General features: G+C 31.5%; 1 protein-coding gene across 1 annotated transcript; it reads left to right on the forward strand.

Moving 5' to 3' along the window:
* Positions 1-610: 610 nt before the first annotated feature.
* LOC145070500 (uncharacterized) lies at positions 611-15,356 on the forward strand. Its single transcript, XM_079017443.1, has 9 exons — positions 611-777; positions 980-1,031; positions 6,313-6,386; positions 10,290-10,391; positions 10,644-10,775; positions 10,866-10,917; positions 11,523-11,596; positions 14,558-14,647; positions 15,152-15,356. Exons 1-9 carry the CDS (start codon positions 647-649, stop codon positions 15,186-15,188), a joined length of 744 nt encoding a protein of 247 aa, XP_078873569.1. The 5' UTR covers positions 611-646; the 3' UTR covers positions 15,189-15,356.
* Positions 15,357-27,782: the final 12,426 nt, after the last annotated feature.

The following is a 27,782-nucleotide window of genomic DNA, read 5'->3' on the forward strand; positions in this document are numbered from 1 at the left end:
AAATAAAAATTTTGAAGACTTATTTTTGAATTCTCTTACAAATTTATTAATATATTGAGCAGAAGTATCCCTTAAGTTTTTATAATTTTTGGAGGAAAAAAAATTCCTGGGTTTTTGAATAAAAAATAAATATAAATTCAAGTTTTCATGATTGTGTTCATTTTGTAAAGAATTAAATTTTAAATAATTTAGTTATTTTAGATTTATTTTTTGAAAGAAAAAAAAAACCGAATGAATTTATTATAGAAGGCATATTAAATCCAAGTATTTCATTTGCATCACAAATATCTACAACTTAAATGTTGTTTTTAATTTACTCAAAATGTAAATATGTAAATAAGAGTATAGTTTTCTTCTACAACAATATATATCTTTTAAGTAATCCCATAAATAAGACTATATTTTTCTTCTACAACAATATATTTTTTTTAATGTATAGGAGTTAAATTAATAAAATGTCAACCAAATTACATATAAACGAAAATCCGTCAGCACTTGCCAATTGCCATAAACTATGAACTATGATACCCACCGAAAATAAACAAATACCCGATTAAATTGCTACATATATAGATTAATCATTCATCATCCAAACCATATGGACTCTAAAAGTTGACGTGCTTCTAACACATATATTGGAGCAATAATGGCGTCAGCAGCATCCATGGGAGTGGCGGTGAGGGCGTTGATGATCGTATTGTTGTTTGTGATGGTCGCTGCGTTTGCTAACCTATTTGCTGTTGACGGTTATATTTCATGTTTTGACTTCAGCGCCAGGTAAATTACAAGCGTAATATTATGAACGGATTTCTCTATAACATTGTTTTCAATAATTATCTATCTCAATTAACCTTTTATTTTATTGGTATGAATTTTCAATCATATATACGAAGAGAAATTTAAGACTGAAGTAACGGTTGATGTTTTTGCTTCTTATTCAGTTTCCCGTGTAGTAATGTTTTTGTTAAATTTATTGCAGGTGGGGGGTGAAGATCCTGATGGAGTTTTCCGTATATACTGTTGTTATGGGCGTAAGCATGTTCTATCATTAGTATTGAGTTTTTCAGTCATTAGCTTTTTGCTCTTAAGAGTTGGTATAGAATTAATCAAAGGCAGCAACACAAAGAACACTAATAACCAACTTGATCATTGAAAAATAATTTCCTTTTACACTAAACAACATAAATATTCAAATTTAGTCCAAATATATTCGTTTTGAGACGGATTTGAATTTTTTATGTTTGGTTCTTGTATTTTCATTTTTATTCATATAAAATTTGAAATTACTATTTTATTTTTATCAAATTCTTTAATAAAATTTTGTTTTAAATTATGTTAATATCTATGTATCTATCTATTATAAATCTATTATAATAGATCTCAAAATATTCTAACCATATTCATTTCAAATTTCTAAAATTTTTAATATTTTCTTTTAGTTAATAAATTAAACTCCATCATTATTCTAATTTTAATGTTAAGTCTTCACTTTCTAACATAAATATTTAATTTATTTATTTAAATTAAATGTAAAATATTATCTTTAAAATGCTACCACGTATTAACTATTAATATAACATATATAATTTGTTAATTAATTAATATATAATGTTAAACTTAAACAATCTACTATCTATGATATATTGTAATACATGACATATTTTTTACTTCATATCCATTTTGGAACCTACATCACTGGTTAGAGGGGATGAAGATATCACTCATTTTGTGCTAAATGATATTCCTATACCACTCATTTTGTCTTGAACCCTCAGCATTTTAGGGGATGAAGATATATTCAACACCTTCCAACTAATTTACTATGGTCAATTTGTTTTTTTTTTTTATTTTATTTTATTTTATATATATTAAACTCTTTTGTAATTTTAAATTTATGAATAACTCCTCAATTTTCCACCTAAAATATACTTAAATTATTAATTTTTTGCACCATAATGATTTAAAATATACACAACCATTCAACTTCCAAGTAGCTAATCATTATTAATTTGATTTTTAGTATGTTGAACTTATTTTTAATTTTAATTTTAGTATTAACTCTACCATTTAAACATAAAATATTTTTAAAAATTATTGATTTATGTCAAATAAATTTACAAAGGGTCCAAATACCTTTTTCAAATAGTTACAAAAATCAATATATAATTACATGTAAATGTCAAATTGATTAAAAGATTAACCAAAATATAAGAATTCTAAATCGACATCTATATGTTCTATGAATTAACTCGAAAAGAATGGATATATAAACCAAGGAAGTATTAAAACTCACAACCCTTAAAATCAAAAATTTAGACCTAACATGACCATACTAATGTCCTATTTTTCCGTACAAATATGGTGGCTTGTACGTGTGTAATTGAGCCGAGCTACTCGAGATCGACTTGTTAATAGCTCGACTCGAGATCGAATTAAACGAACTTGAGTCGAGCTCGAGCCTAAATATGAGGCTCGTTTATTAAACGAACTCGAGCCGAGCTTCAATTAATTGACCCGCGAGCCTGAAAGAGAGCTTAAACGAGCATATATATATATATATATATATATATATATATATATATATATATATATATATATATATACTTATTTAGGCTCGCGAGCACACTAAATTGATCATTATCCGAGTTCGAGCTTCATTTTAAGACTCGAATCGAGCTCGAGCCTGAGATTCCTCGAAATTAAACAAGTCGAGCTCGAGCTTGGTTAGGCTCGGGCTCGGCTCGTTTACAACCTAGTGGCTTGTAAAACACACAAAAGACCTATAAAAGTGTTCTAACATAGTATTTTGCTGGAATTATGTGAACAGTCCACCGACTGAGCTAATAAGTGTACTGTAGACAATCTCCAACCCATTTCCATTTTTTCTCCAAAAATAGAGTTAAAAATGGGGAAAATAGTTTTTCATCTCCAAACAAATTCTATTTTTTACCCCCAAAAAGTATATTCAATCCTTCTAACTTATATAAATTGTCAAACACACACCTTCTATTAATTTGGTTTTAACAAATATATAATCAATATTTTTTTTCATTACAATAACATTAAAGAAATAAGATTATATTTATAACACTTAATTATAAGCTTTTGTAAAATAGTTATCGTGTTTTAAACTTTCAATATGTATTTAAACTTTAATATGAATTTTGATAAACAAAAAAAAACTTTATATTTATAATTAATTAGTATAATTTAATATATAACACAATATTATAAGCATTAAATATCACATTTAAATTATAATTAGTAGATAAAATACCAAAAATGTATAAATATATAAAAATAGTGACTAAAATCGACAACTCAAAGTTCATCATCATTTTGGGGGAAATGAATAGTATAACAACATATTTAGTGTTATACTATTCATTTCCCCTAAAATGTGGGAATAAATGAAGTAGGGTTGGAGAGGAATGGGGGGAGGGGGGGGGGGGGGAATAATTGAAAATAGGAGTAGGTTGGAGATGCTCTTAATCCACTCTTAATGTTTGTTTTCACATTTATTTTGTTGGTTTATGATTTCCTACATCCAATTTGATATATATATACACACACAGAGGTTCTTTTGAGAACCCTAAGATTTGTGAGAACTTTCGAACTTATAATCAACTCATCATTTTTCAACATAAAAAACAACGATCTTCTCAAAAAGGTGCATTTAAGACATATATAAGCTAAAAAAAGATTTAATGATTTTATTTTCTTTTATTTTTTATTTTTTGTACGACTGTTGATGAGCACAATCAGCAATACATATGGCTGCGGATTGTGCTCATCAGTAGTCCGTACAACTGTTGATTGTGCATACATGCAAATTTTGAAAAAAAATTATCAAATATTTTTTTTAACCTGGATATCACTTAGATGCACCATATGGAGAAGATCGATGCTTTTTGTGTTTAAAACTGATGAGTTGATTACGAGTTTGCAAATTTTTACAAATTTTTTAGTCCGCACAATAACTCTGTCCTATATATATATATATATATATATATATATATATATATATATATATATATATATATATATAGGGTTAGGTTCATGTGAGACAGCCTAATTTTGTGAGACCGTGAGACGCATTTATTTATTTATTTTTAATTTTTTTTAGTTAATTCAAGTTCCGAAAATAATATTTAAAAAAAGAATTTTTTGATTTTTCCATTTATTTTGCATTTTAAAATTATTTTTAGAACATGTACAGTGTAATATTCTATTTAGAATATTTCACGTATTTTAAAAAAAAAAATAGGATTTTTTTTATTTTTTTATTTTTATTTTTTTTTAGTTAATTCAAGTTCCGAAAATAATATGTAAAAAAAGAATTTTTAGATTTTTCCATTTATTTTGCATTTTAAAATTATTTTTTAAAATATGTCAGTGTAATATTCCATTTAGAATATTTCACGTATTCTTCAAAAAAAAAAATGGGATTTTTTTTTATTTTTTTTAGTTAATTCAAGTTCCGAAAATAATATTTAAAAAAAGAATTTTTGGATTTTTCCATTTAATTTGCATTTTAAAATTATTTTTAGATTTGGTCTCACGGTCTCACAAAATTAGAATGGTCTCAAAATGAACCCTCACACACACACACACACACACACATATATATATATATATATATATATATATATATATATATATATATATATATATATATATAGGTGAGGGTTCACTTGATATTAAAAGAAAAGTAGAGATCTTGAGATTCAACTTCAGCCACATATTTCTCATTTGCCGCTCTAATGCTACAGCGTACTGGCAGCAACAACGTATGCCTAATCATAAATGATTATACAGTAGAGAAGTATAATCATATAGTATTATACATATTTATATGTATAAACCTAATCATAAATAATTATACATATATGTCTGTTTACAGATTGAGTAATCATAAATGATTATGACAGTGGTATAGAAGAGGTGGTTGTGGTATAAGTAACGAAAGTGACTGTGGTGGGGTTGATTGGTGTTAGAGGTGGTGGTAATGACGGTGGCAGTGACAGTTATGGTGATGGGGATGGTGGCGGAGGACAAAGGAACGAACGGCTCTATATAATCATTTATGATTATACCAGGCTTGTCGTGCCGGTACTCCGGAGGGTTAGAGCGGCAAATGTGAAATACATGGCTGATATTGAATATGAAGATCTCTATTTTATTTTAATCTCAATAGATCCAATATATATATATATATATATATATATATATATATATATATATATATATATGTATATATATATATATATATATATATATATATATATATATATATATATATATGTATGTTTGGGTTCTATGGAAAACAAAAAAACTCTAAAAATCATAAAAATGCATAAAAAAATAATTACAGATCACAAAACTTTCTTTTTTAAATTTTTTTATGAAAAATTCGTATGTTTTTAAATAAATTCGTTCATTTTTTTTTGAGATTTTTTTTAAAAAATATTGAAAAAAAATGATTTTTTTTCAGCGAGTTTATTAAAAAACCTGTGATTTTTTTTTTTTATAAAAAATTTAAAAAAAAGTTATGTAATCTCTAAGTATTTGTTTTATGTATTTTTATGATTTTTAGGGTTTTTTTAGGTTTTTTTTCTTTGTTTTCCAAATAACCATTCCATATCTTCATATACTAATAAAATAGTAGATCTTTTCCCATGTATCACAATATTAGATATTTTAATTAATGTGTTGCCACTTGTCAGTCTATTATTTCTTCATTTTAAATTTATTAAATCTACTTATTAATGTGATGCTATTTGTCAATATATTTATTCTCTATTTTAAATTTTAAGTTATATATTATTGTTTTCATTAATTCACAAATAAAAAAATGTCTAATATATTAAAAATTTATTTTAAATATTTATTTGAATCGACAATTATAATTTCACATAACTAATAAACATATCTTTTAATTAATAATTTATTTAAAATAATTGATTAATAATTTTGAGTTTTTATTATAAAAGTTTAGTTAATTTTATAACCGTGATTTTCACAGGTTATAAACTAATATATATATATATATATATATATATATATATATATATATATATATATATATATATATATATTAAAAAAGGATACATCGAACATATGGACACTTGGATTTAGAAACTCATACTTTTTCGAATATTCGATTATTGATGCACATCGAGTAAAACTAGATCACTACTTTCATCGTGCATATTATATCTATCATTTGCATTACAACAGAATATATTTCTACACGAATTGTTTTAATCAAATATATAAACTACCATTTTGTTGTTTGTTGGTTATTTTTAGGCGTGGTTTTTCTACAAGGAATCAGGGTGGATCAAGACAATTATTTTCACTCTTTCGATGTATTTTCTCGGAAGGTAATCTTCTTTCCGTTTATTTTCTGTTTCAATTTTTTGGAATCATTTTTTGCATTTCACATCAAAAAATGGATATGCACTAAATTGGGTGATCAATTCGTTGTTTAGAGGACCTTTAGACAACTTATGGAGGTTGATTGTACGTCATTTTGAACATGATCATTTTGATTTGAACTTCAAGAATTTATTGAATAAAGGCTAGCAAAAGGCTGTAATTATAAACATTTCATGCATTCCCAAAGTTGGTAATTACTCCCGTTGTTTTAGATAATGAGATCCCGTGATTTTGCTTTATTTAGAGCATCCACAATGCATTGAATTCTATAGAGTTCAAAGGAGTGTCACATCATCATTCACTATTCCATATAATTTTATTCATTTTTATCCCACAATCCATTAAACTCTCCAAGTTCAATTAAACATATTAAAAAAATATTTATTTAAAGATTTATAGACTTTCCTTTTCCCATTGAAGAGTTCAATGACCATTGAACTCCAAATCCATTGAATGCTAATGTGGCATTTCACAATGGTGGATTTGTATCAATTAAATGACAAATAGGCATGACACCTCATTCAACACTTCCATTAAACTCCATATTGCGGATGCTCGTAGTCTAAATGAAATCGCTCCCTCCACTTGCCAATAAATTGTTATTAATTTATCATAGTGTTGTTGAAAATTCAATCATTTATGTACGCCTAAATTACTCATCATGAAAGGGAAATTAGAACTAACATAACAATAACCTGCCTTCGAAGGTCTCATGTTATTGTTATCCATTTTAAACATCAATTAAATCGAGCTTGTATAGTCAGAGTCTTACTCCACCATATGTTAAGCTTTGGCCAGACTTATTTGATAGTAGATTACTCAAAAAAGTAGGTGTCAATTTCAACTTTGTTGTTCACTACTACAAAATGTGTAAAAGAACCCGGTTTTCAACTAGGTCTCTTATAGCCGAGTCATATGTAAAAAAGTAATAAAACCCAGTTTAACAACCAGGTCTTATTAAATCTAGTATAGCACGGCTTCTACAAAAAAAACTGGGACCTTTCTTGGTAAACAGGAGCACTTTTGTGTGATCATGTAACCTGGTTCTCTAGCATACAACCGAGTCATTTTACTAATTTCCATATTTTCTGGTACTTTTATTGAATTTTAATCCCAATAAGTTATGGTTACAATTTAGACTAATATTATAAAAGTCCTAAATTTTTAACACGTAATTGAAAAAATTCTAATATTTTTTTTATTATTGCTATGACCACAACTTTCTTGTATAATTATAACTATAACCCACTTAACGAACTTTATGGTAAATTTGGTTAATTTTTTTTTACAAAATCAGTTCTAAAAAGCTCAACTTTGGTACCTCGGGTTTGCAAAAAATTACACCACAAAGGTTTTTAACTTTATTTTTCGTTTTTTGTATACTTTGTTTATTTTCGGTTTTGTTATAAATATATAAACATTTTTTATTTTCTTTTTTTTATATACTTTATTTATTTTCATTTTTTAACTTTTTTTTTATATACTTTATTTATTTGCGGGATACCAAAAATTGAAGGCGGGACACCGAAAACTAATAGGCGGTGATTTTTTAAATATAACAATAACGTTGTTGTTAAATTTGATATAATAATTTGTATATACTAAATTGATATAATATATTGATTATTTTGAAATATATGATAATATATACATTTATTATAACTTTATAATCTCAATCGTTTGAATGACTTCTATCCGCGAGTTACACATGAATAAAATTAAATATAATATATGATTTAATGTTATTTATAGTTGTTTTATTGTTAATTAATTTTTTTAAAATTTATTTGCTTAATGTTTTAATTTCTATCATTATAATTATTTAAAATATCAAACATTGTTTTTTTATTTTAAAGCTAACAATATAATCATTTATATAGAGTTGTTTTTAACTATTGTTGTTGTAATTTATTTTAAACTATCTATTTGGAAACTTTTAACGATTATAAAAATATATTTAAGAAATATTTTATTTAAATTGAAATTACAATTTAGTTTTTGCTTTTATCAGTACAATTTATCACTTTTAATTATTTACAAAATATTCTTTAGTTTTTTAAATGAAACTGAAATTTATATTTGAGTTGACATTGTATTGCGCAGAAACACCTATATAGTTGAAGTCTTTACGAATATATATTTTTTAAAATATAAACTAACGTTATTGTTAAATTTGATATAATAATTTGTATATTAATTTGATATAATATATTGATTATTTTGAATTATATGATAATATATAAATCTATTATAACGTCATGATCTCAATCGTTTGAATGATTTCTACTCGCGAGTTACACATCAATAAAATTAAATATTATATATGGTTTAATATTATTTATAGTTGTTATTTTTAACTAATTTTATAAAATTTATTTGCTTAGTATTTTAATTTATATCATTATAATTATTTAAAACATCAAATATTATTTTTTGATTTTAAAGGTAACAATATAATCATTTATATAGAGTTATTTTTAACTATTTTTATTATAAGTTATTTTAAGCTACTTATTTGAAAAATTTTAACGATTATATAAATATATTTAAGAAATATTTTAGTTAAACTGATATTACAATTTAGTTTTTGCATTTATCACTATAATTTATCACTTTTAACTATTTACAAAATATTATTTGGTTTTTTTAGTAGAACTGAAATTTATCTTTAAGTTGACACTGTAATATTATATTTAAATTAACAATGTAAGTATTTTGTCCAAACTATTCAAAAATTATAGCTTTAAACTGATAATGGTTTACATGCAACGACATTTTAAATATAATAAATTAATTATAATATGTTAAAATTTAAAAACATAACTTTATAAATAGAAGTAAAAATATTATTTTAAAATTGAAATTATTCTATTTATGATTACATTTTAGGTTTGGGTTGTTTAAGTTAAATAAAATTTATATTTAAGTTGATCATATAATGTTATATTTTAATTAATGATTTAAGTATTTTATACAAATTGTTCAAAAATTATACCTTTAAAATGATAATGGTTTACATCCAACAATATATTAAAAGTAATAAATTAAGTATAATATGTTAAAAGTTATAAAACATAATTTTATAAGTAGAATTAAAGATATTATTTTAATATTGAAATTTAGTTTATATATGAATACACTTTAGATTTGATATTTATTTAACCTAATTACCAAATTATAATTATTATTATAAAGAAATTGAAAAGTCATGGGAGTCAAATGAATGTAGTGAAAGGAAAAAAGAATGGGGATTTCAAATGCATGAGATTCAAGAAAAAATGCTAGCTTTATAAGTATGTATGATGTGTGGTTTTGTATTATTTATAAGGGGCGGTGGGGCACATAACCAAGTTAACTACAATCATATCTTGATTTTTGATAGTAAGAGTGCTATATGTCCTGAAAAGAATCCGGTCAATGATAAGACAAAGCATATTGATGTGTGGTTCAATTTATAAAGGATGTTTTGGAAGAAAGTTTTCTATTAAAAAGATGGATACTAACGAGAATCTAATAGACATGTTGACAAAGCTATTAAAATATAGAATTTTATGCTTTTCTTGATCCCTTTGCAATGAAATTTTGAATCATTTTTTTCTTATTTCATGCACTATCTTCTAGATGTAATTAGTGGAAGCTTCGATTTGAAACTTTGCAAGCATTAATTAAGAATATTTTTTCTTATGTGCACTATAAATCTGCAACTAGCCTTGATATGTGAGCCAATAACCCTAATAAGCATGAAAATATTTTGTTTCTCTTTTCAAGCATACATGATAGAACTGTTACATATTATAGACGTAATTGTTAGAGTTAGTGTCATAGTCATATTTTTTTACCTTCTACAGCCTTCTTAGCATCGGATACATCCTTGTTCAGTTCTTCAAGTTATCACGTGAAGAATCTTCGACAAATCCATTATACTTTGTGTTGGCGAGACATCATACAAGGTAAGAATAAAGGATATTCCATGACCATCAAAATGTATATTCTAACGTCCTCTAATTATTTCTTTCTCTATGTTCTCTTTTCAATTTAACAATGTAAATCATCTCTTACTTGCTTTCTTACGTTAACGCTATACATATTGGGTTTGACTCGTTTTCTCTTTGATTTTTATAACTGATTGCATGAATCATATCAAACAAATTGTTAAGATAGTAATTACGTGTATTTTCAATATAATTTAATATTTTGCTTAGGGAACACACCTCGAGGATCCCTGTTGTAACTGTAAGAGCAATCTTTTCTGCACTAGCATTTTTGACGATGGGAGCTTTAATTTACACGCTTATTAAAGATATATCGGGCTCCTATGCTGATGCATTTACAAAGTACGTAAACATCCTTCTATTTCAATCTTTATTTACTTTTTCCTTCACATACAATATAAAGTCACTTTAATAATTAATAAATGCAAACAGGTGCTTCTTAGCAAACATGATAGACCTCTATATCCATGCTGTGATGTTCGCGGTATGTCTACCTTCATGATATACTTGACTTTGATATCAAATGTTTATGCTTTAAGACAACTTTGAATTTTCCATTATATGGTCTTTGAAATTATTCGTTCAATATTTCTTTGATTCGATTTCTAAGTTTTTCACTCTATTTTTCATCGACTGATAATTGTAATCTTGACATACACATTTAAGCTATTAAATTGTTGGCAATCAAGGCTTCTTTAATTAATAATTATTAATTCCTTATGTTCTGCTTGTCATATTCCTGAACCAACCTTATTCACATTATTCATATTTCTTATGTCAAATGTTGTCAATGATTAAGTTGGTTACACATATGTCTTGTATTTTTAATTTTTATTTTTTCACTTTGCAAAACTTAAGATGAAACCAGTATATTTATATTTTATGATCGTCCAACAATGGGTTTAGGTCAGATAAACCAGTGACTTTCATTCTGATGCGATTAAATTTTATAATCCATATATATTTCAGAATTTTCCTTTTACGGATTTTGATGCATTTAAAATGAACCTAGATTTCAGAATATAAGAACTAGTTACTCCTTTTACTACTTTTTCTCTATAACAAGAATAATGGAGTGTAGATTTTCAGGTGTGGATAGCATACAAAGAATCAAGTTGGATAAGAGCTTCCTTATGGATAATTTCACTTTTATTTTTTGGGAGGTGAGTATTTATTCGATCCAACACAATTTCTTATTTCTCACTTGCATTGATAAATAGGAACCTATATACATCTTATTTCTCCTTTTATTATACAAGTTCTTTTAAATTTACACACATACACATTACCTTACACACGTACACATTACTTCTAAATTTACACATTTCGTACAGTGAGACATAAACCCTCATCATCTGCCCGGCAAAGGAAATTTATCCGTCCATTTCGTATATACGTTAGGCCAAAAACCATTTTGGTCTTTTATTATATAAGTTATTCTCTCCCTATGTTATATATAGTCCACCTGCTATGAAGTAATATCTCGTAAATGTGACATAATACTTACTTCGCATATATATTTTTGTTTTCATAAGGGTTCTTAATATATTTCTTAACATATATTATATTATTGTATAAATAACTTCTTCATTCTTAAGTTGAACGACATATTATTTGATAAACCTATACATAATCAATATTTATAAAAACCAATACTATTTCCATTGGCGCTTCACTAGAAGTAAATAATCTGATCATAAATAACCCGAATTATATACCTATAAATTACCAAAATGTTCGTAAAATGCGAAAAGAAAGTCTCACACTAGTACATAAATGATTTGTTGATGCGATTAAAATAATTATTTGATGCAGTTATTGAACTGTACTAACAAATATCGCATAAAAAAATACTCTCATTTAATAGTGCGGTTATAAAACCGCCTCAAAAAAATGTCAAAACCGCACAAAAAAAATAATAGAGGAAAAATACAAACCACACCATAAAATGATGAAACCCGCCCCAAAAAAATGCAAACATCGCCAAAAAAAAAACCATTCCACCGGAAACGACCCTTAAACCACCATCATCTCTACCATCTGTTTGTTGCCAAGAACACAAGAATCACCAAGCCACACCATTTTTATAGCTATTAATCACCGTCGAATATCTCTACATTGACCTCCTTTACAACCGAGTATAAACCACCACCAGTTGACACCATCGCTATCTGCCATACCTTTGCCGAAAGCCACCATTACAGCCACGAAGAACACCCAACATCCCCAGTTACCATCGTCTTTTACAGTCCTTACCGTCTTTACTTCTTGAAAACAACTCCTAAATCTTCATGAGTCTGCTTCTCTTCTAGTTATACATCTCGCCACCTCATACCGCCCTTATACCACTTGCCATCTCCACCGAGAACCACCGAGAATACCGTCAATAGAGTACCACCATCTCCTACATATTTCTGATCCATCACCCTTATTTCACCTTAAACTAACCAAACGTAAATCAACAAAAGAAAAAAAGGAAGAAGAATAAAAGTTAGTTTGTCTGCATACCTGCCATCTCCACCACTACCCACTGTGAACACCGGCCACAAATATCGTGCCTTTACTAAGAACCATCGAAGGACCACCATCTCCTACATATTTCCGATCAACCAATTTCATGGCACACATACTTTTAGAGGGAAATGAAAATATAGGAGGAAAACGAAAATATGGGAGGGAAATGAAAATTTCGAAGATCAACCAACTTGTAGCTTACTTGAACATGAAAATTTTCAACCAAATTTGGAGGGATCTCGTAAAGAATGAAAAATTCGAATGAAATTTTTAAACAAAAAATTAATGGTGTGGTTTAATGTTTTTTAGTGTGAATTGTTTTTTGGTCCGTTTCAATGCTTTTTAGTGCGAATTATTTTTTGAGGCGGTTTTAATTGTTTTTTGGTGCGGTTTCCACATTATTTTTTGGCTTGGTTTTGGGAAACCACATCAAAAAATGCTTTAATTATGAAATTTTGGTAAACTGCACTAGTAAAGCTTTTTTATGGCGCAGTTCTCTTACTTTTTGACGATGTGGATGTTTGATAAGACGGCTTTTAGAAAGGACCGGTTCGAAAAATGAAAACCACTCGCACTATTAAATGACTTGTATAGTAGTATCATGATTTACATACAGATGTTTTTGTTCACCCTTTTTGATTCATTAATACTTAACAGAAAACTGTAAGTACTATTTTTTTTGGTCGCTAAAAGTGAATATTATAATCAGTATTAAATTAGTCTAAGTGTATATTTTTTTATACATACATAGATTAAAAAAAAGGCATAGATATCTTATTAAAGATAATCCAGTAGGATTTCAAAAATTATAAGCAGCAACGAATTCTATCTTGATGAGCGTTATTATTTCATATTAATTGTGCAGTTTAGATCTTGTATGTCGTTATTTTCATTGCACATGTTTAATTATATGGTTGTTTTGATTTTTTTTCGCGGCCTCCTAGTTGTAGTTCTTATTTTTCGCCCCTGTTGTAAACCATATCGTTTCTGTGATTACATTACCATTCACATCTTTCCAAGAAAAGTGGTGGATAAATAATTTATTTTCTTCTTTTAACGTTTTTAAACACTTTGCTAATGAAGGCTAATTAGGCGATATATGATAAATTAATTATCCTCGCTTTGTCTCATGCTTAGTGCATCACATATTATGCATCTTAAGGGCATGCAAAGTATGCAGTTCTTTATGAATGCTACAATAATTGCATATTGTTTTGCGAATGAAAATAATAATAGATTATATATTTGGCCTAAAGTTGTTGCAATCAATGATCTTATTTTTGATTTTACACGTTTTGATATAATCATAAATGTTAAATTCAATTGCATGGAGTGCGGTAAATTAATATATATATATATATATATATATATATATATATATATATATATATATATATATATATATATATATATATATATATATATATATATATATATATATATATATATATGGCTAATGTTTAATTTGAACCTTTTCACAGTATTACCCTATGTATATATATATATATATATATATATATATATATATATATATATATATATATATATATATATATATATATATATATATATATATATATGGCTAATGTTTAATTTGAACCTTTTCACAGTATTACCCTATGTGTATACATAGTTCGACAATTGTTCAGCATCTCACCCGAGAAACCTGCTTCATCTATCATTTTCAGTAGCAGTGACATGTAAGTCCTACAAGAAACTATGTTAAATATTCGTAGTCATGCATAAACAAATATAGTACATGTGTGATCACGAGAAGTTGATGTATATTAGGATGAATTAATTTGTATTTATATATCTATGAATTAATTGCATTTCTTCCTTAATTAGCTGCAACAAGAAACTGTTTCAGTCAAAGGTGTTTTAAAAATCTTTGCTAGTTTCAAATCTAGCTAGTTCTTTTGTTGTTCATGCTAGTTGAAAGGAATTAAAATCATTATCAAAAGGTTAATTTACTTCATAATCTAGTAAGATTGTATTTACTATGATTTTTTATTTATATAATTAATTCCCAATGTTATTGTGTTTGGGTAACATTCATATTGGGCTAGTCACTCAAGTGTCTATATGACTAGGTCATTTTTTGTTTGATTATTGACGAACACTAACATTGCATTATATCTTATTTATTTGTTTTCTCTTTTTGTAGCATCTTGAATCTAAATTTTTATGTTTTTATCTTGCAGATGTGAGCCACTACTCGCACCACATGCCAATGTATAAATATGACCCCCTACCTACAAGCTGTTTGTTTTTCTTAATTTGTTAATAATCTTAGGTCTTGTTATTTTCTTAATAATGATGTTATCTGATATTTTATCGACTATCAAAAAGATTGTTTCTTGAAACTTTTATAGCCATCAGGACTCACTTTCTCTTGTTATAAGAATTACCATCAGGATTTATATTCTCTTGTTATAAGAATTATCCCTAAAACAAAAGTCCTTATTAGTTACCAATATTTTTGACTTGAATTCTGGCCACTAACAATATCATTTGGTCACCATATATTAAGTGGTCACTGAATTTTAGAAACATCAAAAATTTATTGACCAATACTATAATTAATGAACATCACTAAGTAGTTACTAAACTATAGAATAAAATTTTAAAAATCTTTTTTAAGGTCATTACTAGTATTAGTGACCAAAAATAATGTTCACAACATCAAACGCTTAATGACAAAAATAATGGTTACTATATTAGAGACTTAGTGACTAAAAACAATAGTCATTAAATACTTTTCGTTTTTTGCACTTCACCAAAGGTCAAGTAGAAAGATTGTAAAGATATAATGTAGTCATTAAATTTGTATGAAAGAAATTTATTGATTATAAAAGGGAAAATGACACTGTAGCATAGCAAATTTTTGCTTTTATAGCATAACAAAAATTTGCTTTTATCACAGACCGGTGTATATATATATATATATATATATATATATATATATATATATATATATATATATATATATATATATATATAGCGTATTTAGTCCTTAAAGTTTCAAATTAACTGTCAATTATGCCATTTTAAGCAAGGCAACTGGATGAGCCGGTTAGTTGGCCTACATGTTAATTCGAAATACGATTACAAATAAATTTGAAGGCCACGTTAGTAACGCCATGTAAGTATCAATGTAAATGAGTGAAACTTAAGGTAGTTGGTTTTTCATCGTCCCTTTTCATTACTCCAAACCTCGACAAATATCTAGGGTTTTCAAGTCCAATAGAGAATGAAGTGAAGTAGCAGGAAAATAGTAGCAATTAATGTCAACCTCGAACCCTACTAGGATGTGTTCTCTGACGAAACTCAACTTTACAGGGTGTTTATTCGCGGACCTTTCTCTTATAATAATCGTATCCATTCATCTTCACAGATCACAATTTTCTCGTACGACACACGCCAAGTGTATTAGTTTTCTTGAAACGTTTCATGCAATTAGATTGTAAGCAACTAATCTGAGCCAGGTGCTCCCCTTTTGACTGACATTAGGCCTATTATGAATGATGTGAACTATGAAGCCTTCATTTTTATGCATATGGAACTGATTGTCAAATATCCATTTATGTACACCATGTTGATGATGGATTACAAGATTTGTATGGTTCTGAAAAAGAAGATGATGTCCATGATTCTTGTATTCTTGGTGGGAATGATGACATCGGTGACATTAGGGGTGTAAGAGTGGATTTTAATGAGGAAGCAGTGCTTATGAATAGACCATGTGATGGTGAATTCTTGACTAAATTGTGTGTCCAAGAAGAGGGGGAGCAGGAGGATACCAGCTATAATTTAAAATACGAGGATGAAAGTCACCACACAATTCAAGTTCATGCCATTTTTAACGAGACAACAAACTGGATGAAACAAAGCCCATACTTGGTATGAGATTTAAAGATCCAACTCAAGTAAAAACTATGTTGTAGCAGGAGGAAACCAATTGTGCATTGTTGAAAATGATAATAAAATGTTGTTGATACAATGTTGCAAGGTTAAGTGTACCTTTAGGTTATAGGCCCCATGGATGACTGATGAAGACAGCTTCAAGATAAAATCTTTAGGATCAGAACATAATTGTGTTAGGAACTTTAAGTTAGGTAATATGGTTTCATATTCATGGCTAGTAAGTTATTATACCAAACAAATCTTACATAGACAAAAGATGAGCAAGAGAAAAATTAAGGTTAGAAGTTATTATGAAGTTTGGCATTCATGTGAGTCTTAGGCAGTGCAGGAGTCTTAGGCAGTGCAGGAGGGCTCAGAAATATGCTTTGCAACTAATAAATAGAACTCCTATGGAATATTATGTAACGTCCCAAAAACCATAGTAAAAAATTTTCATTTTTCAAAAGACATTTTCATAAAAACCATATAGCAATCAATCATTTTTTCAAAACAAAACCATAAAAATCGGAGAATCATATCATGTCTCAAACATAAATCTGCAGGAGGATGTCTACGATCATGTTTTCTCTATGCCCCGATCATCTGAAGTACCTAAAACATTTAAATCCATAATTGTAAGCCAAATCTTAGTGAGTTTCCCAAAATACCTCACACAACAATACACATATAATGCATGCATACATTAGCCTTCAGTCTGCTTGGACCGCTCTATCGAGCCTACGGTCTATTGGACCGCCTCGCAAGGCATATAATAGTTGGACCGCTCCTTTGGGCCTACAATCTGACTAGATCAGATCGCAAGGCCTACAGTACACTGGACTACCCGGGTATCTTGTTATAAGACTCAAAGATGGAGCACCTCAACCCTACCACAATATGTGGAGATATGCAAACAAACAAACAAACAAACAAAAAATAACCAGCAATACATGTAATCATAATAGATCTAGTAATCTAACTATTACACCCCTGACTAAGGAGGAACATGCCGGGAGTGCGACTAAGTTCATAGATCAAAGATAAACTGAATATATAGCACAAGTACAACGATAAACAAAACAACATTTGTATTTCATCATTAAGTTTGAATATAGGATTCTTACAAATAATAATAGTACAATAGTTGCCTTAAATAGGTAAGTAGATAATAAAAGCTAGATAGCTAGGTCGTATGTATTCCATGACCAATCTTCTGTCTGAACGCTTGTCTAATGATTTCCTAAGAATACATGTAAGTTTTAGGGTCAACATAAAGTTTAGTGAGGGTTACAGGTTTTCTGCTAACCACAGTAATACTTTTAAAAAGTCCAAAAAGTATTTTATTTGTATGTATAACAACATTTAAAACAATGTTTGCAATGAGTCTTTAAAAAGCCAAAATGTATAGTTTGTATAAGTAAATCCATACATAAAACTGTGATTGTAATGAATCTTTGAAAGCCAAAATGTTATGATCCATAAGTAATTCCGTATCTAAAAACCGTTTTGAAAGCGAACAAGCCCATGGTTGTATGGATAATAGAAAAACACACATACGAATATATGGATAAATTTATCTATCAAGGTTGTACTTAACAACCGTAGATACGGATAAACGGATAAACGACAAGTATATTTGATAAGCGTACACGTAAAAGTGTACGATACTTGTTTAAACATTTGATAAAACTTAGGGTAGTGCACACAAGCTATAATGCCCAGTTCATGGTACATATTTTACTTATTTATTTATTATTTTGAAAGAAGGACTCAACGAGTTGGTGGCCCTAACTCGTCGAGTAGAGGGAAGACTATGCACGGGGTTTAAACTACTTACTCGGCGAGTCGGGACCCCCGACTCGACGAGTAGCTCGTCCAGAGTGAAAGCCTAATTTCGGGGTTTTGCACCCTATTTAAGAATCATAACCCCCACCCCTTGGCCTCATTCACAGCCTCCTTGTCCTAAACCCTAATCTACGAAACCCTAGAGCTTTCCTTGAGTGTGTGATCCATTTTGAGTAATCTTTGTGCATATTGAAGCTTGTAGAAGAAGAAGACGATAGAGGACTCAAGAGGGAAGGAATAGATCCAAAAGCTACACTCCATTTGCTGCATTTTTTGGTAATCAAGTCTCTGACTTGATCATTCTTCTCTTAGATCTATTTACTTCCTTTTGATGAGGGTTTTGGTTCAAGAGCCTTGGTCTTTGGGTTTTGGACGCCTCAAGTGATTCATTTTCAGATCTGGGATCTAGGAGGGGTTCTTTGGCATAAAGGTGCAATCTTTATGACCATGGAATCCTTATGCAAGTTTTTAAGCATTTATATGGCTTTTTAGCCCTAAAAGGCCATGCATGGAAGCAAGCTCAAGACTTTAAGTGGTCAACTGATATCTAGGACCTAGATCTAGGTTTTCATGCTTTGGTTTGGAATGTTAAGGCTTTTTGGACAAGATCTATGTCCTAAAAGAATTAGAGTTTTAGCTAAACCCTTCAAGAAATGTTATCAATGGGTAAAGTTGGAAACTTTACCCTTAGAAAGATCATTTCCGGTGAACTAGTGACGTGTGGACGTTGGATCTAAAGAACAGAGAGTTAATGAGTTATCATGGCCAAACAGACAGAGGGACTCGTTGAGTCCATAGGGGAACTCGACGAGTCGGTCGTGTTTTCCTGTTTCAGTTTAAGATAGAACTCAATGAGTCCTAGAGGGAATCGACGAGTTGATTCGCCAAGTCGCGACTATGAGCAGCTCGATAGGACTTGACAAGTTAGAGGAAAGACTCGGCAAGTTGATTCATGATTTCAGGATTTCAGAGTTTAAGAACTCGACGAGTTGAAAGGTTGACTTAGTGAGTCGGTCAACTCAGAATGTTGACTTTGACCAGAGCATTGACTTTGACCAGGGGTAAAATGGTTATTTTATCCTTAGACGGATTTTCAGTTTTTTGACTAAGTATTACTGTATAGAGTTAGTCGGGGAGTCGTGGGAGCAGCCAGCAGGGATTCCTCACGCACGAGTTCAACATCCATTTTGAGAGGTGAGTTTTCCTCCAGTAAGAACGAGACAAAGGCACCAATGTCGGCCCTTTCATGTGTGTTTGTGTATACCATACTTATGTCAGATGTCAACGATAGCCCGATGCAGCTTATATGTTCCGAACTTCGGTCCGATGCCAGGGTAAGCCCGAGGAATGTTGTATGCTTGATGTCTTTGTGATTCTTGCATGTTTCTGTTTGTATGTTCCGGACCTTTGTCCGATGCCGAGGCAAGCCCAATGAAGATTCAATTTATATGTTATATGTTTATGTGTTATGTGTTTGTTGTTATGCGATATGTATACCGAAATTCGTTCCGATGCCGGGTGGGGCCCGATACTAGACTTTGATTCGATGTCGGGCAGGGCTCGATGCCGGATTCGTCCGATGTCGGGTGGGGCCCCGATGCAGTGGGCAAGGCCCAATATATGCTATTATGTGTATATTGTATGGTATGTGAAAGTTTGAGGGATCTCACTGAGCTTCGTGATTACCGCTTTCAGTTTGGTTTCAGGTACTTCAGCTAGCAAAGGGAAGGGCTCAGGATGATCGCATGACACACACTACAATTTTCTACCATGGGATATTTACTCTGTTATTTGATATGAGATTTTGATATGTTGATAGATTTATGATATTTTGAGATACATGGTTTATGATTTTATATGATGATGATGATATTTATGGTTTTATTAATGATTTAAAAATAAAATTTTTGGACCGTATTTTTGGGATGTTTCATAAGCACATATAAGAGACTAAGATACAAGTTCTATAACTTGTATAAATATATAAATCTATATATTTTTGTGTATGTATGAGGTATATTGAAACTACCAAGTTGATAACTATATATACAGTCATATCACATTTTTAGACGGAACATATAAGTTATTTTAATTAGTTGTATTATTTTAACAACATAACATATGTAAATATTGATGTTTAAAACAATTTTTTTTTACTTATTACATTTAAGTATTTAAACAAATATTTCACATGCTAGAAATGTGTTTACACAAAATAAGATAATTCATGTGTATTTTGTATGATAAATATTACTTAGTACACGTACTACCATGTACAACCGAGGGCCAGACATGAAACACCGGAGGGTAGGACAATTTTAGCATTTAAGCCGTTCTGAAATCCAACAACCCTATGCAACCATTCAAACCAGAATTACATTAAGAAACCGGTGGCGATTTTGGATCGCACGATGAAGGAGCTGAGGAACAAGAGGGTCAAGCTAGTGAAGGTGCAGTGGTAGCACCATAAGGGTTCACGTGGACATGGGATCCCGAGGAAGAGATGAGGGAGCACTACCCGGAGTTGTTTCCAGATGCAGTAGACTTCGAGGACGAAGTCTAAGACATGTGGGGGAGAACTATAATGCCCAGTTCTTGGTACGCATTTAACTCATTTATTTATTATTTTGAAAGAAGGACTCGACGAGTTGGTGGCCCTAACTCATCGAGTAGAGGGCAGTCTATGTGTGGGGTTTAAGCTACCTACTCGGCGATTCGGGACCCCCGACTCAACGAGTAGCTCGTCCAACGTGAAACCCTAATTTCGGGGTTTTGCACCCCTTGGCCTCATTCACAGCCTCCTTGTCCCAAACCCTAATCCAAAAAACCCTAGAGCTTTCCTTGAGTGTGTGATCCATTTTGAGTGATGTTTGTGCATTTTGAAGCTTGTAGAAGAAGAAGAAGAAGATAGAGGGCTCAAAAGGGAAGGAATAGATCCAGAAGCTACACTCTGTTTGCTGCATTTTCTGGTAATCAAGTCTCTAACTTGATCATTCTTCTCTTAGATCTATTTACTTCCTTTTTATGAGGGTTTTGGTTAAAGAGCCTTGGTCTTTGGGTTTTGGATGCCTCAAGTGATTCATGTTTCAGATCTCGGATCCAGGAGGGGTTCCTTGGCATAAAGGTGCAAACTTTATGACCATGGAATTCCCATGCAAGTTTTTAAGCATTTATATGGCCTTTTTAGCCCTAATAGGCTATGTATGGAAGCAAGCTCAAGAATTTAAGTGGTCAATTGATATCTAGGCCCTAGATCTAGGTTTTCATGCTTTGGTTTGGAATGTTAAGGCTTTTTGGACAAGATCTATTTCCTAAAAGAATTAGGGTTTTAGATAATCCTTTCAAGAAAGGTTATCATTGGGTAAATTTGAAAACTTGACTCTTAGAAAGATCATTTCCAGGGAACTAGTGAAGTGTGGACGTTGGATCTAGAGAATAGGGACTCAATCAGTTTAGATGGCCAAACAGAAAGTGGGACTCGTCGACTCCATAGGGGAACTCGACGAGTGGGGTCGTGTTGACCCGTTTCATTTTAAGATAGAACTCAACGAGTCTGTAGAGGGACTCGACAAGTTGATTCACCAAGTCACGACTATGAGCAGCTTGATAGGACTCGACGAGTCGAAGGAATGACTCGGCGAATGGATTCATGTTTTCAGGATTTCAGAGTTTAAGAACTCGAAGAGTTGAAAGGTTGACTCGGCAAGTTGGTTAACTTAGAATGTTGACATTGACGAGAGCATTGACTTTGACCAGGGGTAAAATGGTCATTTTTCCCTTAGACATATTTTCAGTTTTCTGACAAAGTATTATTGTATAGATTTAGTTGGGGAGTCGTCGGAGTAGCTAGCAGGGATTCCTCATGCACGAGTTCAACATCCAGTTCGAGACGTGAGTTTTCCTCCAGTAGGAATGGGTCGAAGGCACCAATGCCGGCCCTTTCATGTGTGTTAGTGTATGTCGGACTTAGGTCCGATGCCGGGGATAGCCCGATGCAGCTTATATGTTCCGGACATCGGTCTGATGCCGGGAAAAGCCCAAGGAATGTTGTATGCTTGATGTCTTTTTGATTCTTTCATGTGTCTGTTTATATGTTCCGGACCTCGGTCCGATGTCGGGGCAAGGCCGATAAAGATTTAGTTTATATGTAATGTGTTATGTGTTCTGGATTTCAGGCTAATGTCGGGGGCGAGCCCGAGGAATCTTTACATGTTATACGTTATATGTTTATGTGTTGTGTGTTTGTTTTTTTGCGATATGTACACCGGACTTTGGTCTGATGCTGGGAGGGGCCTGATGTTGAGCGGGGGCCGATACCGGACTTTAGTATGATGCTGGGTGGGGTCCGTTGCCGGATCCTTATGATGTCGGACGGGGCCCAATGCAGTTGGCAAGGCCCAACATATGCTATTATGTGTACATTGTATTGTGTGTGGTAGTTTGTGGGAGCTCACTAAGCTTCGTGCATACAGTTTTCAGTTTGGTTTCAGATACTTCATCTAGCAAAGGGAAGGGATCGGGAAGATCGCAAGGCACACACCACAGTTTTCTAGCTTGGGAGATTTACTCTGATATTTGATATGAGATTTTGATATGTTGACAGATATTATGATATTTTGAGATACATGGTTTATGATTTTATATGATGATGATGATGATATTTATGGTTTTATTAATGATTTAAAAACAAAATTTTTTGACCATATCTTTGGGATGTTTCAAGTTGGTATCAGAGCCTTGGTTTGAGGGATTCCGGCACACTTTGGGGTGTGTATGAACTCAAACTAAGGAATTGTTAAAGAATTTTTCAAAAGAAAATCATTTTTATAAAAGGATTTTGAGAAAAGAAGAGAGTTTTAGTAAAAGCAAAAAGAATTTTGAAAAAGAGAAAAGAGTGTGGTGCATGTAATCAGCCGAGCTCAAGTAAGTACTCCCAAATTACCCATAGAAGTTTCTGTTATGATATGATTATCAGCTTTATGAAAACTTCATGCTAGATTAGGACTAAGGATCTAGGAAGGATGTTTTATGTGCATGTTATATGTGTATCAACTTTACGAACTGCATGCTAGTACAAATTAGTCAGTATGATGGCCTGATTAGAATATGCTTGATTACCTGTACTCAATGCTCGAATGCTGCTTTCTTTGTGGTTTTAGGAGTTCTAGTAGTCTTTTACTAACTAGTAAACGAATATGTTAATTTAAATATTGCGAGGACTAAATAATTTAAATAGGTTAGGTCTAGATCTATTTCACATCTCTTGTTTGAGTCCAACCGTTGTAGGGTAGGATCTCTCATTCGAAGAATTATCTAGTCAGAGTGATATGTAATAGTATTCTCGAGCTAGTTAGGGGAAGATAGCAAGGACTCCTTATGCAAGCTTAGGATGAGATTAGCGTGTGAAGTAGTAGTAGAAGGGACTTGGTGGAGTCAAGGTAGTTCTTGAGGAAAGTACGGATAGATGTGGACGGTAGTATGGGCCTGTACTACTGAAAGCAGAAGATTCGCACTCGAGTCAAGGAAGGCTGAGATGAATCCAAGGAACTTGTAGTGTATGTGATCCCTCGAGAATTGATTAGTATTCTGATGTTGTTATGATGTGTTTTTAGAATACCGATTTTATGCAACAGGCAGTCGGCAGTTTAGGCACCGGTGAGGGATCAAGCTCAGGCTCAGGAGCTGGGCAGCTAGACGATCAGACTAAGGAGTTCATCTCCTCTGAGATCACACACAATATCCCGAATCAGAATCCTATGATCTTTGGCACGATCAAGGAGGGTATTCTAGAGGTTTCGGATGAGAGATTAAATGCTTTCTGCACTGAGGTGGCAACCATGATGGGGTCGCGCACGCTGACTTTCAGGGAGTTCAGGGCTTGTAGAGCTTCTGAATACCATGGGACTCAGGACCCCATTGCGAGCACCAGATGGTTGGCGTATGTCACTAAGGCATTCTATCACACCCCTAAACCTGAACAACTGAAAGGTCCGGGGGTGGGTGACTTCATGTTAAGTATCACAACACATGCATCATAGTAATGAAAGTACAACAACCTTTGCATTAATAATGTATAATTTTTTACATAAGTGTTCAAACATTGAATATTTGACAATTAAAAGTAGATATGGTAAAAGTCAAAGGACGCAACACGATACCATGCCGTCTTCTTAAAAGATCTGGAGGTGTAACTGGCTGCTGGTTCCCTGAGAAAACAAGTTATTTTGAAAGAGAGTATCAACATTTAAGTTGGTGAGTTCATAAGCATTAGTTTCTTTTATGGTTGTCTTAGTTTTATGAAAACGTTAGAATGCCTTCCATAAGTGTTAGTTCACAATAAAATTGTAAGAAGAATGTTTTTCATTTTGTTTATGGAAAATAATTGTTGCAGTAGTATTGTTTAAAATACACAAATGATGCATTAACTACCCCATAATTAAACTGGTTAATTAGGGTTAAAATGTGATTGAGATTATTACCATACTTGATCGACTAGTATATAACACGACGTTCTTCAGGCGTCGATAATGGTATGACATTTGTCACTCGTAGACCTGCAGGCCCACTGTAGCTAGCAACAAGGTGTGGGATGGTCAATCCCGTATAGATCTATACAAAAACTCACGTTCTCCCTCCTAGAGACTCTAGTTACAAAACATGACTTAGCAAGTATATTGCTATGCCGTGAAATAGTATCTCACATTTTAGTTTCACTTGTTTATGTAAAGATTTAAATTATATCCTTGTCTTAGCAAGTAGTTTAACCTTGTGTACTTATATAGAAAAATAGATTTCTTGTTTGTTTCATAAATTATACCTATTATAACTTATCTTCAATTTGTTTAGCTTGATTGTTCATGAATGTACCCCTCTGCTCGGCGTGATACAAATGTAATAATACTTATTGAAGTAACCTTTTATATTCATATATATATATATATATATATATATATATATATATATATATATATATATATATATATAATTAAAATGGAAACGCCCTTCGGACAAAGAACTCCGCCTTAAGCCCACATCCAAACAAGGAAAAGGAAGTAAGGCAAATCATGAGTCCTAAGTGCATTAAATCTTATTTATATACATATACATATATAAATATGATTTTGAAAAATATATATTTTAAGAGTTTATAAAACATTTAAAAGAGTTTAACAGTATTTAAAAGAGTTTAACTGACTTAAAGTCATTTTGGAATTATTTGGTAATCTTTTATTGTAAACACAATATTTATAAGATTAAGAAAGCCTTTTGTTTGGTTGTTTTCACATATAAATATTAACAAAAATAAATTGTGTTCAACTTGTATTGTCCCCCTAAAAAGAATTTAAAAACTTTTAAAAAGGTAGATTGTAGGTGTATGAACTCACCTTTTTGTGAAGGATTCGGTTGGAGGTTCGATTTAGGATGTTAGTTCCACCAGTGAAGTTTCGTTAACAAAACAAGTCCTAAACACAATGCATGTAATATATATGCATACTATTAGTGAAAATAATCATAAGTACGAAAAGAAATTGGACTAATTTGTAAGTTTAACTTACAAATAAGGGTGTTAGAAGCAAAGATGGACGCCTGCAAGGTGTTCACGACCAACCTGGGGGTTTTCGGCTCTAGAAGAACTTGAATTTCTTGAGTTTACGGCCCAAGGATCTTGATGAATGAAGAATACTTGAAGATCCTAAGAAGATTAAAGGAGGAAGGATGATATTTGAGATGGAATGAGGGTTTTCGGTTGAAGAATTTGAGAGAGAAAGGGTGTGTTTTCGGCCAGAGGTAGAGAAGTGAGGATAAAATCAGTCACACACACACACACACACACATATATATATATATATATACACACACACACACACATATTGTAAAGACGTAAAATCTCAAAACACTTTTTCATTTCCAATCATAATAAATTTCATAAAAACAATTTCAAAGCTCATTGTATCACATGTTATCTCAAATTAACAACCCCATAATCTCAAGTACATAAATATCCATCAGTGTGTATAGATCATGCCGACGCCTTCCTGCGATCATCGCTGGTACCTGAAACACATATCACACAGCACGGTAAGCATAAATGCTTAGTGAGTTCCCCAAAATACCACATACAACACATATGCCACTCAAGGCCATAGTTCCATGGGACCTTCCGGTCCATGTGTCTTAGGGGACTTCCTTCCCAACCTTGGTAGAACTTCCGGCTCTAGCCGTAATGACCTTCCGGTCCTCCTCATCATAACCTTCCGGTCCATACACTGTTGACCTTCTGGTCCATATCATAATGACCTTCCGGTCCATACCATACTACTCATAACATAACATAGCACATACATATCATATAACAGCATACATCACATTCTACACATAGCACATAAGACCTTCCGGTCACACATAATTACCACTCTAGGTAAAGTATAGTGAGAAGACTCAGCTCACATGATGTCTAGTAAACCTTCTGGCTTGATAACCTCGATCGAGCCTCCGCCTAACACATAAGGCAAATATTTCAAAATAATACTTCCTATTGTCCTCATCTTTATAGAATGGGTAGAAGACCATTCTACCCCTCCCCGACCTCCCTTGAATCAGTTTGACCAAAACCCTAAGGTCAACCAAAGTCAACTCTAGTCAACAGTTAAAATTTGACTCCGTGAGTCCATGCGTGTCCTTTGAATCCTCCTAAGGCCTCACTCGAATCGTCAAGTTGACCTTTCACTCAACGGGTTACCACTGGTCACGAATCGCAGGGAAACCCAACTCGACTCATCGAGTCCTCTCATGGACTCGGCGAGTTCCCTCCATGGCAACACTCAAATGAACTTTTGAGGTCAGATCTATTTCTCTAACTTATAGGTCTAACTTTCTAACCCCCAATAATCACGTAAAGGTCTAGACTTTATACTCATGCAGCACATATATGGCTCCATATGGTGAAATAGCTCTAAAAATGGCATCCTAGATTCATAACTCCAATCGATCTGCAAAAAGCTGGAAGGCTGGGAATCTCTGGACCTCTTAAGGTCCAGATCTAATACTTTTTCCACATTGGGACCTCATACGCATCATATAATG

The sequence above is a fragment of the Lactuca serriola genome, chromosome 1 (assembly GCF_051521515.1).
Source record: "Lactuca serriola cultivar US96UC23 chromosome 1, Lser_US96UC23_V15, whole genome shotgun sequence".
Lineage (NCBI taxonomy): Eukaryota > Viridiplantae > Streptophyta > Magnoliopsida > Asterales > Asteraceae > Lactuca > Lactuca serriola.